Source organism: Brachyhypopomus gauderio, unplaced genomic scaffold, assembly GCF_052324685.1.
Source record: "Brachyhypopomus gauderio isolate BG-103 unplaced genomic scaffold, BGAUD_0.2 sc106, whole genome shotgun sequence".
NCBI classification, from domain to species: Eukaryota; Metazoa; Chordata; class Actinopteri; order Gymnotiformes; family Hypopomidae; genus Brachyhypopomus; species Brachyhypopomus gauderio.
In genome coordinates, this window is record NW_027506927.1 from 181,016 (window position 1) to 194,506 (window position 13,491).

General features: G+C 48.3%; 1 protein-coding gene across 3 annotated transcripts in view; it reads left to right on the forward strand.

Annotated features, from left to right (window-relative positions):
* The window catches only part of ets1 (v-ets avian erythroblastosis virus E26 oncogene homolog 1), a 40,820-nt gene extending 32,231 nt beyond the window's left edge, over nucleotides 1–8,589 (forward strand). For all 3 annotated transcript variants that reach the window (XM_076993217.1, XM_076993215.1, XM_076993216.1), the window contains 3 exons: nucleotides 855–1,115; nucleotides 4,158–4,276; nucleotides 5,387–8,589. In XM_076993217.1, coding sequence (XP_076849332.1) covers nucleotides 855–1,115; nucleotides 4,158–4,276; nucleotides 5,387–5,602 — 596 coding nt within the window. In that variant the 3' untranslated portion in view covers nucleotides 5,603–8,589. The remainder of the gene's footprint in view (nucleotides 1–854; nucleotides 1,116–4,157; nucleotides 4,277–5,386) is intronic.
* The last annotated feature ends 4,902 nt before the right edge of the window (nucleotides 8,590–13,491 follow it).

The following is a 13,491-nucleotide window of genomic DNA, read 5'->3' on the forward strand; positions in this document are numbered from 1 at the left end:
GCGGGAAACCCTCGATTCAGTGTGCAACCTGCGATTTTTTTTCTTTCTTTCTTTTTTCCTGATGTGGGAAAGTATTTGTGGCACTACCAAAAGCCACATGTGGCTTCAATTTTGCACCCCAAGTCTTTCAGGCCCTGTCTGTCCGCTGGGGCCTGTCTGTCTACTGGGACCTGTCTGTCCGCTGGGGCCTGTCTGTCCACTGAGACCTGTCTGTCTACTGGGACCTGTCTGTCCACTCTACTCACTTTCATTCCTCAATTTGCGTTCTGTTGTCATGGCTCTTTTATCTCGGCCCTGCCTTAAAATACAGGAGCTATTTGTTTTGGTTTTCTTTCCAATTTGACCGAAAGCCAGAGATCAACATGTGATGGTTGCACAGTGGAGTGTTTGAGTGCTCGTTCCGACGGCTCTTCCCGCCTTCTGATCCAACAACCCGAGGGCCGCCGCTCTCTTAGCTGTGTTCCCACATCTGCCCTCCCTCCACAAGGGTTCGGGAAGTGAAACCTGGCTTCTAGATGTAGATTTAACGGGGCTGAGTTTGCCTCTGAGTCACATTCCCTCTCTGTCTCTCTCTCTTTTTATTTCTAATGCTTTATGGGATGACTGTGATGCCACATTTTTGCCAAAGGAGAATAAACATATAAAAGTTATATGTGAAAAGAAGGGAAAACACAATATTTAATAGCAAAAATACCAATACCAATGTAGTGTGTCTATCATGAAAAGGAAGCAGTTCTTTTAAAAAATATCCTTTCTCAAAATATGCAGAGCAGAAGCATATTTTGCTACTGTGATGTCTATCTGAATGTAATGATCTCTCTCTCTCTCTCTCTCTCTCGCCCTCCCTATCTCAGGTAAACTCGGGGGTCAAGATTCCTTCGAGAGCACGGAGAGCTTTGATAGCTGCGAGCGGCTGACGCAGTCGTGGAGCAGCCAGTCGTCGTTCAGCAGTCTGCAGCGCGTGCCGTCCTACGACAGCTTCGAGGCGGAGGACTACCCTACCGCCCTGCACGGCCACAAGCCCAAGGGCACCTTCAAGGACTACGTGCGGGAGCGCTCCGACCTCAGCAAGGACAAGCCCGTCATTCCCGCCGCCGCCCTGGCCGGCTACACGGGTCAGTGTCCACGCCGTCCTACCACCCCCCTCCCCATCCACTGATGAACAGTGCGAGTCACAAACGTCATCTCTGTAACTCCCAATCATCCCGCAACTCCTAATCATCTCTGTGAGCCTCCAGCGGACAGGCCGGAGCTCCTGCGGATGGAAGGAAAGTTTACAGAAGATTTTTGTAGTTAGATATCCACAGATATCCATCCATCCCGTACACAGGCGTCCTGCCGTTGCACCTTGCACGGTTGTGCAGTCTAAAGATGTAGATCAGACACGGCCGCATGCGTGTCAGAGACGAGGCGGCGTCCTGAATGTCAGAGCGAGCGCACTTTAGTGGAACACGGCTGGTTGAGAATCGCAGGAGCAGAACCGTGCACCAGTTTCGTAACCGCAGCTACACCTTTGTGAAATGGTTGTAAGCTTCTCAGCATTGTTGGCACTGCCAGGTTTGGCCTCCAGTGTGTGTGTGTGTGTGTGTGTGTGTGTGTGTGTGTGTGTGTGTGTGTGTGTGTTTACAGCACAAAGCTACCTAAGCAAAGACGGATTTTCTCTTTTTCCTTCTCTCTCTCCCTCTCTCTCTCTCTGTCTCTCTCCCTCTTCCTCTGTCTGCCTCTCTCTGTGTGTGTCTCTCTCTGCCTCTGCCTTTCTCTCTCTCCCCATCTCCGTGTATTTCACGCACATGGGTTTATCTGTGGCCCGCATCTCAACCCATTTCCCGGGTTGTCTTGGCAACGGACTGTGCAGCAGAAATGATAACAGCTCGGGTGCACTTACCCTGAGTCTCTTCATCACTCGATCTATGGGAGGCTTTCCAAACCACTGCTATGAACACACACACACACACACACACACACACACACACACACACACACACACACACACACGTACAAAGATACAGCTCTTGAATCTGCAAACACATACACACACACACACACACCTCAAACACATGCACAAACTCGTTAGTCAATCTATATAAAAAATTCTTCAGGATATTACGAGGCCATTATTCTTTAGTCATTAAAGGACCTTTCTGTCCCTTATGAGACCCTGTACAAGATTGTGATGTACAGGTATTGCAGACAAAACTGCACTAAACACTGAAGCACTGAAAGCAGAATAAACGGTTAGCCCTTATCTCGGATTCTGTAAACACATCTCACTGTTTACTGGAATGAAGAACCCCTTCCAGATGATATGTGGGGCTGTTATTAATACATGTTGCTCTAATGAGACTGAGGTGTCCACATTTGTCTGTCCGCCTGCTTATCATGGCATTGAGTTTTAGATCTGAGCGAAATGTGTTTGAGAGTTTGAGACATGGAACTTCGAACGGCCCGTCACTCACAGCTGGTTAAACCCTGTAGAGAGAGGCTGGGAAGAGAAACACAGGGAAGCAAATATTAGCATGAATGAACTCGCTCACCTGCACCTAACAGTGCTTGCATCACTGGCCCCCATAACCCCACGCCTTTATAGAAGGGAGAAGTACGTTTCTGTGTGTGTGTGCGTGTGTGTGTGTGTGTGTGTGTGTATGTGCGTGCGTGTGTGTGTGTGTGTGATGGACAGAGAGAGAGAGATGGGGAGAGAGGGCTGCTGTCTTCTCTAATAGACATTTATGGCCTGAAATGGCTGTTTATAGCTCAGGAAGCCGCAGTGCTGGCACGGTGAGCTCTGCGCTGGTGTGTGGAGATGAGAGGGGCGATAAGGCGGTACAAACAGCTCTGGCCCGCGCTTTGAGGTTTTTGTGTTTCACGTTCCAAATCACAAACACACAAGAGCAAGTACGAGAGTCATGCGTCTTTGAAGAGAACAGCGTGACCACAGCACCGCAGCACAAAGTCATCAACACAGGCTCTTTTTTCATAAACTCCTAACAACCCTGCCTACGCTCTGAGGCCGAGTTCTGATTAAACCGTCAAAAACACGCAGCGTCCTTGAAGTGCGTTTGGAATGCCTCCCAGTTGGACCTACAGACTTGGTGGAGCGGGTCATCTAGGCGGGCCGAAGCCGCGTGTCTGAAATGGGCACCAGCGGTGGCGGCTCTGGGCCTGGACGGCCGTTAGCACAAGCACAAAAGAGAATTCATTGGTGGTCTGTACATTTAGAACTGGGAGGCGAGGAGATGTTGGAATGTCCCAGCGAATCGAATCGCTGAACTGAAACTCATTCCTCTATAAAAGTTTTCTTTAAGTTGTGTGTGGAATTAAGCAACCATTCTGATAATCAGTTTCTGCCATCTCTGGGCACGTTTGGATGGAAGGTCGGCGCAAAATCTTTTGAGCCGAACATGCACCCAGTTTTTCTCATCGAGAAGACGTTCCTTCTGAGAGCTGTTGACTGTGTGTCTCACGCTTTCTTCTGTCGCCCGTTTGCAGCGGGGCTTTGAAGCAGGTGCCGTGCAGCGTGTTGGTTCGTCTCGAGGCACAAACCGCAATCTGAAAGCGAGGAGGAGGAGGAGGCGCTGAAGAGCGGCCCGGCTCCACGGCCTACGCGGACGAGTGCACGGCACCGCGTCGGCCTCCCCTCACTTACTCCTGATCATTTTGGCTGTGGGGCACAGTCCACAGTGATCTCAGCTGAGTGGTATTCACACAGAGAGTCAGCACCCAGGAGTCCGCTGCAAACCTCCACATACTGCAGCCTTTGTCTTTCTCAGCCAGCCTGCACTGCGTAAGGCCGTGTGCGTTAGCGGAGGCGGTGTTGCCGTGATACAGACCCTACCCTATGCTTGCCCAAAAACGTCAAAGCACTGGTATCACAGAGGGGAGAGAGGACGTTCAAAGTGCTACTTAGTGACGCACTGTTGTGATGGTTTGGGGAAACCATACCACATCAAGGTAGATGTGTTATTGGCCTAATGCACGCAATTGTACGCAGCTCAAGGTTTTTCGGAGAGTGAGCTTAGGTTTTTGTTAACAGACCCACCATACGGCTACAGTGTGCATGTTGCATTCAGTGCTAATGTGTGCTTTTTTTCTCTGTTTGTGTGTGTGTGTGTGTGTGTGTGTGTGTGTATGTGTGTGGTTGTGTGTGCGTGTCTCTGTAGGTAGTGGACCCATCCAGCTATGGCAGTTCTTGCTGGAGCTCCTAACAGACAAATCCTGCCAGTCGTTCATCAGCTGGACAGGAGACGGCTGGGAGTTCAAACTCTCGGACCCAGACGAGGTGGGAGATCACGGGGGTGGCGCCATGCCACTTGTGGGAGGCGGGCTGGGGGCGTGGGTGGAGTGTTCCCCAAAGAGCCACACTGACAAAACAGCCTTTGTTTGGCTAAGGCTGTAACCTCAGATCAGGCACCACGCTAGATAAAACCAGGCTTTCCACGGAGCCAATTAGCCGGGCAATTTAGCATCAAAATTCATATAGTTTGCATTCACAAAACCTTTGTGTTTGTCTCCCACTGCATTTGCGGTCAGCGCAAGGAGGAAAAATACCTATAAATATATATATATATATATTTGAGCATGTAGTTTGTGGCTGTACAGTATACTAGAATTCATATTGGAAGCTGGCAATCTGGATTACTGTGCACACAGAGTGGTGTCCCACACTGTTGCTGGTGCTGATGGCTGTACCTGTACCTGTGCACACAGAGTGGTGTCCCACACTGTTGCTGGTGCTGATGGCTGTACCTGTACCTGTGCACACAGAGTGGTGTCCCACACTGTTGCTGGTGCTGATGGCTGTACCTGTACCTGTGCACACAGAGTGGTGTCCCACACTGTTGCTGGTGCTGATGGCTGTACCTGTACCTGTGCACACAGAGTGGTGTCCCACACTGTTGCTGGTGCTGATGGCTGTACCTGTACCTGTGCACACAGAGTGGTGTCCCACACTGTTGCTGGTGCTGATGGCTGTACCTGTACCTGTGCACACAGAGTGGTGTCCCACACTGTTGCTGGTGCTGATGGCTGTACCTGTACCTGTGCACACAGAGTGGTGTCCCACACTGTTGCTGGTGCTGATGGCTGTACCTGTACCTGTGCACACAGAGTGGTGTCCCACACTGTTGCTGGTGCTGATGGCTGTACCTGTACCTGTGCACACAGAGTGGTGTCCCACACTGTTGCTGGTGCTGATGGCTGTACCTGTACCTGTGCACACAGAGTGGTGTCCCACACTGTTGCTGGTGCTGATGGCTGTACCTGTACCTGTGCACACAGAGTGGTGTCCCACACTGTTGCTGGTGCTGATGGCTGTACCTGTACCTGTGCACACAGAGTGGTGTCCCACACTGTTGCTGGTGCTGATGGCTGTACCTGTGCTCGGCTGTAGGTTGCCAGGAGATGGGGGAAGAGGAAGAACAAGCCCAAGATGAACTATGAGAAGCTGAGCCGTGGCCTGCGCTACTACTACGACAAAAACATCATCCACAAGACGTCAGGCAAGCGCTATGTCTACCGCTTCGTCTGCGACCTGAAGAGCCTGCTGGGATACACGCCGGAGGAGCTTCACGCCATGCTGGACGTCAAACCCGATACGGACGAGTGACCGGGGTGGGGCAGAGATGGGGCGGGGCCCGTGGGGGGTCGGGGATTCTCCCTCCGTCGCCCTGATAACAGTGGTTCGTCCATTTTTTTTGGGTCCAGTCACGTCGTGTCTTAATACCTAGCCATGGTCCAGTTTTGTTTTTTGGAGCTCACGGCTGCAGCCGTCACGGGAAGGAAGCGTACCAAACCTTTTACCAAAGTGCATAGTCTGTAGTGTGAGTGTGTGTCGTGTCCGTGCACAGCTCTGAGCAGAGGCCTGGGAGTCGCTAGCCAATCACAGACTGCTTAGAGAAGGGCGGGACCATGAAAGAATGAAGGACTCGTTCCTAAAATGGACATTTTATGGATGGAAAGTTCCTGTTATTAAATATGTTGCCAAAATTAGAGAGAAAAGGAGCTTCACAGAAATATATACTAATAAGATACTCACTGTCACTGTCCCCCTGCATAAGGCAAGGACACAGTTCTCAGATGGACCACAGAAAAAAGTATTTTATTTTTTTATTTTTTTTTCTGATACATGTTTGTGCCAGTATTATTTTTGAGTTTATGTAGATGAAGGGTTAATGATGCCAAACAGTTTAAAATACTGTCCCCACCACAAACAAAAACACACTTAAACACATTCACACTGTCTCTCTCTCTCACGTACACACAGACACACACACACACACACACACACACACACACACACACACACACACACACACACACACACACACACACCTGTTTAACGTCAAAGGTGGTTATTTTTTGTACATAACTTCCATAACTGAAAACTCTGGCAGCAGACAAGGGTTTGGCTCATGCAGTTCAGTTGAGCGCGTAACACTCAAACCGAGAATGGGTGAGAGACACACAACCGAAAGTAGCCGTTTTCTTCTCAACGACGGGAGGCCGCGAACACACCCGCCCTCGAGTTATGAGCAGAAGAGTTTCGCTTCTAACCAAGAGGACGACACAGGCAGCTTTCTAGCATACGGCCCAGCTCATATCTCCGTCTTCTAAACTCTTATACTCGAATTAAGGACTTCGAGTGTCTCTTGCCTTAGCTTTAAGCCTACGCTGCCAGTTCTGTCCTTTTTGTGTGTCTCTGTTTTGTCTTCGTCTGTGTGAGAGATGCCTTAGGTTGGGACATGACACAAACATGTCTATTAACTTACAGTCTACACAGGATGAAGGAGAGCGGGTTTAGTGGAAGGCGGGAGAAGTGTTGATCAGCTGAGGGACTGCTTCTTTTGACTAGCAGGCATGAAGGTCGTGACCCCATCCCCTCCGGCTGGTGTTTTGAATCTCGTCAGACTTGGTCGTGTGGAGGTGGTCAGCTTTGGCTCAGGATGGGGTGAAGTTATTGGCTGAAGTAGAGGTTGGGTGTGGTCTTTGTGGGCATGGCCAGAGAGAAGTGAGAAAGATGTGGGGAAGCTATGAACTGAATGAGGTTTACGCTAAAAGGCTCCAGAATGTAGGGACGCAGCCTGTGAATTGGGGCTGTTCTCGGGGATAATATGAAGTTCATTGCTGAATTTTGTTAAAGAGAATACCAGATAGTAACAATGCTGTTTTAATATCTTCAGATGTGAATGGTTTATTCTTTTAGCATTAGTGAGTGTTTGTACCAAACCTACAGAGATTCTCCACCAAACTGGGAGAAACTGGGCAGTATTGAATAACCGAAGTGCAGGTACAACTAGACAATGACAAAGGGTTGTAAAGGTCGCTTCTGCAAGTTTTTTTCAGTGGCATTATGCTTTTCAACATGGCTGCCAATATGGTGCGGGTCACTGGAAGCACCGTGATCCTTGCTCCACGTTTTTGGGGAGCCGTCGTTGGCCGGCTGTGGGAAGAACGTGGCGCACACGGCCTTGTGGGAAACGTCTGTGAAAACAAATGTTATTGTTGACAGCAACAAAATGCTACCCATGTTGACTGGGTTCCTTTTGGGATTGTCTATTTGTACAGATTGTGTTTCACAATCTCTTTTATTAAAAGATCTAGTCGCGTGTTTGTAACATCCAGATCCATGCAAAACCTGAGCAGGAGACCGCTGCTCATCCGCACTGCTGAAGTACGGACCAGGCTCAACTTAAAGATGACGCTTTCTCTTTTACTTTGAACCAAATGCATTCAGTGTGGAATAAGCAACATGTAGGTAAAAATAACACAAAATATGCACCTCCTGTGAAAGGGGACATTTTTAAAATAATCCGAGGCTTGAAGAGAGAATGTTCCAGTCATTCCAGTGGCTCTGCTGATCCAAGAGGAGAGGTGAAGGGTCACATTGCAGTGTGTTTGTCGTCTCACGTCCATGGGGATTTAAGGTAGAACGTGTGCTATGTGGCAGCAAATTCACAAACTGTACTCTTGCTTGTTTTGTTCATATTTCTTCACGTCAGAAAATGTCATATGGTGTTACGATGCCATGTTTTCCCCTGTTAATGGAAACTGTAAACTGTTGTCTTAAGTATCAAGCCTAAATGTTATATGAATGAGAGTGATGGACGTGTATTAAAAGCAACTATTTCTGCATAAACTTTGTGATGAGGGCATGTCACAAAAACATTATTGGGGAAACCATTTTTTTTCCAGTTGATATTTTTTTTGTACAATTTATAGTGTTTCTGTATTTTTTTTTCTTTTTTGTTAAATGAGAATTTTAATGTATTTAGTTCACAAGCATTTGAATATTTTTCAATAATTTATATTTTATAAACTTTGAAATATGAGAAGCAGACAGCTGGTGCTTTTGTGGGAAAACAGAGGTAGTGCAGGACCAGATGTAGCGAGTTCTTTTTTTATTATACGGAGAAATAAAAACGTTGCTATGATGAGATGTAAAGACCTGTCTGCGTATATAGACTAACGGCTGATGCTGGCCCATCATTACGTTGTGCTGGAGAGTTTTATAAACGGTAGCTTCTATTTCATATTGTACTTCAAATTGTTATGTTATAAAAACGTACGTGAAAAAAAAGAAATCACTGCCTCTTGGGTTGGGTTTTGTTCTTGACACACACGCACACACACAAATAGGATTTGGATTTTGCTTACGAATGAAGTTGATACAAATTCTTCTGAAAGTGGAGTTGTGCTACTTCTGTGGTGAATCTGTGGGTGTGCTTATTAGAGGCTGTGCCTCAGCTGCCACTGGTTTCTTGCATCGCTAGTCATCACCTACAGTGCAGACTCTGGGCTATATTAAGTTGCACGAGAATAAGATGAATGTTTCAAACGCAGCATGTGCGGAAAGTTTGCCACCTCGGTGTGCGTTTGGTAATGCTGAGCTTTATTAGCGAGATGGTTGGATTTTTTTTCCATGACGACCAAAACATGGGTCCAGAGCATTTAGTATGAGACTAGTCTTGGTTTTAAGCTAATGTTGATATCTGGTCCGAGACCAGAGCAGGGAAGCACTCAACTGTTCGCCGTGAAGACGCTCCATGATGAAGAACCCGGGAACGAGGCACATTCTTAGCCTGACGTGCTTAATCCAGGGGTAGATGGGAGCAGCTGGACCCTTTTGGGGGGTAGATTTGGGACTGGGGCAGATTAAATACCATCTTGAGGATGTACCTGTAGCTAATCCAACGATAGTTGGTGGTGGGGGGAGGGGATCATTAAAAAAAAGTATCTCCTAGTGACTGTTGCTAACAGTCAGGGTGGTCTGGGGGGAGGTCTGTTAGAAACCCAACGTTTGCAGCATCAGGTCCCTGTAAATTAAAGCATTGGGCATCTTTTCTCAGATCTTTCTCACCCTGAATCCTACCTCTGTCTTCTGCTCTTCAGAACAATGTAGCTGACTGCGCGGTTCAGTCCAACTCAAGAGCCCAGAGGCCAGGAGCTAGTGTGTCACGCTGGTACAGAACAGTGTATCTGATTTTCATCAGTGCTCTCTTATGCGACTTATAAATGCACTTGCATAAGGAAAATTATTGACAAAATGTCAGGTCCTTAAAAAAAAACTGGTACCTACTAACTGCAAACAGACAGACACACACACACACACACGTTTCAGGAGGTTCTCCATGTAGAGGATGGAGGTATTGTTTGGCAGTAATGTGTTGTGTCTGCACAGGTGGCTAGTCTCCCTTCTCCACCTTCCTGAACTTTAGCCACACACCACAAACACATTGTTTTCACAAAGGGATGATAATGAATGTTGCTCAAGAAAAAAAAAAAAAAAAAAAACTCGTGCACTGACATAAGTTTTGACGTAAAAAAGCTGACGTAAAACAGGTTTCATTATGAACATCAAGCAAAATTTTGCCATATATTAAAAAGGAAAAAACCCTAGCACCAATCCATATTTAGAGCTAATATGTTTGGCTGCTTAAGCTTGTTTATGAGCTGGAGGTAAGGTGATGTAAATGCTGCAGCATACCTGTGGCTTTGTTGGTTCCAGCAGTTGGGGATTTCAAAGGGTAATTTACATATCTCACTGAGGAAAGTTTCCACTGCATTTGATCTCAGAAAAAAAGAAGAAGAATGGCAGAAAAGTACAAAGTGCGAAGGCGTGTCACACCTGGTGGCATTAGATGCCTGTGACACACACACACACAAATATGTGCAAAAATACACACAAAAAAAACATGCCATGTGTACACAACCATGCACGTGCACACACCCACATGCAGACAAAAATACACACATATACACAAATATGCACATTTACACACAGGCGTGCGCAGGCTTAAAAAGTTCTGCAGTTGAGTGCTTGGTGTTTGCAGCTTCAGTCCAAATATTTACGCCAGGGCCGAGCAGGCTGCAGCTGCCTTGTGCCGATGAGGCTGGTCAATCCCAAAAGCTCCAAAATGCTTCATTCGACAGCAGCAAAAAATTTGTTCAACCCTGAATGCAAATCAACCCTTCTAGAGCAAAAACATCATAATAGGTTTCACTTTGACATCACACACACTGTTCAAAATGCCACAGAGGCCAGAGTTCAAAGTAACGAGTGCACCAGAAATAACTGATAACCTTTACCTAATGACAACTACCAGTTTCACCTTATCATTAAGTCAATAGAATTTATTTGTTTAAATAAATTTTTTGCAGTGAATAGCAATGTAGTTACAGGTGTAACTTCTACATTATAAGAGCCTCTGGCCACTAGGACCGTTTTTTATCGAATGCAACCATCATTACATGCAGCAGTGCAAATGAATATTGTCAGCCTTGACTTAAGCGTGGTGGAGTGTGTCCTCTGAACATGGCAGACACACCACTACAGAACCAATGTACAGGCTCAGTCCAGGAGGTTTTGCAGACGGCCCCAAAGGGCTATCAGCCCTAGGATGCATGCTAAGCTACATTAATCGTTTTATGCTGCAGAATGTGAAATGTGAACCCCGCCCCCCCCCCCCCCCCAACCCCCAACCAGGGTTCCCTTTAGTCTTGTCCGCACATCTCTGTGGCTGGGATATCTATTCTGGGCGCGCGGTCCGAAACACACAAATCTGGTTTCGGTCAAAAGAGAGGTGGAGTGGTGTCACGGGACTTCTTAGGCTACTATCCCCCCACCCACCTCCACCCCCACCCCCACCCCCTGTGTCTGTGTCAGACATAACCACATCTTCTCAGGGCTCCTGCTAAGAGGACCCATGTGTGGCCTGAGGACATCCACAGAAGCCCTTTGAAAACTTTCGCCTTTTTGGTTAAAATAGAAAAGCAACAGAAGTCTGACCTTCGTGCGCTTTCCTCTTCCTTTTTTGTGTGTGTTTACGGAAAAGAGATAAACGTGAGTCACCAGACGCTTCGAAAAATGGCATTTCACCCAACCCCCGCACACCGCACCGCTAGACGTAGCTTTCATTCCACTCTCCTGTCACGGCTTGGAGACGGGGAGAAGACAGCCCGGCTCGGTCCCAGCCACAGGTGGGAAGTGCATTGTGGGAGTTTATGGGGTCGTGGCTGGTGGGCCCGCTGCCTTTAGCTCCAATTTGCATTTTCATTACGCTCATCCGGTCTTGCAGTAATGTCCCACTGAACACAGGAGACGACCCCCACCTCCCTGCCCCCAGACCCTCCACCCATCCCACACCTCCCTACTCCCCCAGCGGCCTCGCTGGACCCTGCCTGTGCACGTGTGCCCTCAGCCAGACTGCGGCATATTCACGAGAAGCCATCAGGAACGCTGACTGAATATATATTTTTTTGTTTTAGACCGGAGAAGGTGGTCGTGGACCTGAGACAATGGAAGGGGAGAGACGTGACAGGGACGGGGAGGGGTCAGCAGGGCAGCAAGATATTTCGCATCCCTGCTCAATGGCCGCAGTTTCATCTCACCGGCTAATAGAGACGCTACGAGTTGCCCAGACTGGCCTGTGCCCTTATGTCTGCATGGGTGGGTAATGGGGGTGGTATTTGTGAGGGCACCATGTCTGTGTGGGTAAACGGGGGTGGTATTTGTGAGAGCACCGTGTCTGTGTGGGTAATGGGGGTGGTATTTGTGAGAGCACCGTGTCTGTGTGGGTAAACGGGGGTGGTATTTGTGAGAGCATAGTGACTGCGTGGACGTCAACTTCTCTGCACTTTTGCCCCTTTCACCACATTTTGTTAGTCCTGGAGTATCTCAACGGTGCAGTAATTGCAATTTCGGCCGTATGTTTGCTCTGTTTGTACAACTACATGCATAAGTGTGTGTGTGTGTGTGTGTGTGTGTGTGTGTGTGTGTGTGTGCGTGTAAGTGAGTGCAGCTGGATTAGAACAGAATCTGGTCCATGTCCAGTTGCTGCTTGGAGCCTTTTCACTTCGTTTACAGGGCGCCAGCTGGAAGTCGCCACTCCTTTCCCAGGACATCTGCTCCCTCCGCCCACGTATGGCTTCTCTTCCAATCACAATGCGTCAAACCTCCTACCACTGTACCACCACTGTGCTGCCATTGGCCGAAAGAGGCAGAGCCCTGAACGCGAGAACTCAGGCCTGAGAATTTTCCGAACCCCCTACCCCACCCCACCCCACCGCACCCCTACGCCCCCGCGCTCTCCTCCAGCCTCACTGCTCAACATCTGCTTCCAATCTCAGTTCCTCCTAAGAGACCCCCCGCTCCCAAATCTACCCCACCCCCAAGATCCTAACAGCCCCCTCCTCAAGGGCCCTCATCAGAGAAGTCAGCCTGGGATTCGCCGAATGGACTTTCTGATCCCAGTTTGGCTGTAACTAAGATTCTCATCCCTTTATGAGGGCTTACCGAAAACTGTGCAGTGCAGGAGAAGCACATCTGGCCCAGGCCCGTTCAAACACAGCCGTGCCGCCATGACAGAGTGCCGGCCGGAGACCGAATCTGGTAAGTGGTGTGAGAAAAGACGTAATCGGTGGGAAACTCACATTAACAACAACAACAAGCTTTTTGAGAGGACGGGATGGCTCTCTGGATGGTGGAGAACAGGATCCTGCTGCACCCCAGAATAAACGCACAGGTTGAGGGGAGGGCTAGAAGGGCAGCTGGGTAAGATGTAAATGTTTAAAGTGGGGGGTGGTGTATACACTTACAGCGAGACCACCAAACTGCTGCTGTAAGCAATCTCTCCCACGCCGTCCCTTAACCAGCAGGGCCAGGGTCAGATACGTCTCCCTCTCTATGCCTGGCCCTCCACTTCAGCTTCATTTAGGCCCTCACAAAACCACCAGCCCTCGCTTTAAACCTTTCTGAATGGAATAACGAGCAGCAACAAGTACTTTCATTCAATACTGGCAGCGAAATGTGCTGAATCACCTTGGACAAGCACACAACAGCCATGAGGAATCTTCTCTAGTGCTGTTTCTGTGATCGCTTTTCTTGCTGTAGGACACAAGTCTGCCTGTTTGAAAAGTTATGTGGACAGAAAGCTATTTCGCAAAGACATTAAGTAAAGACTGGAAATGACTGCTCTTAATCCGGTCCAGTGTCTCCTA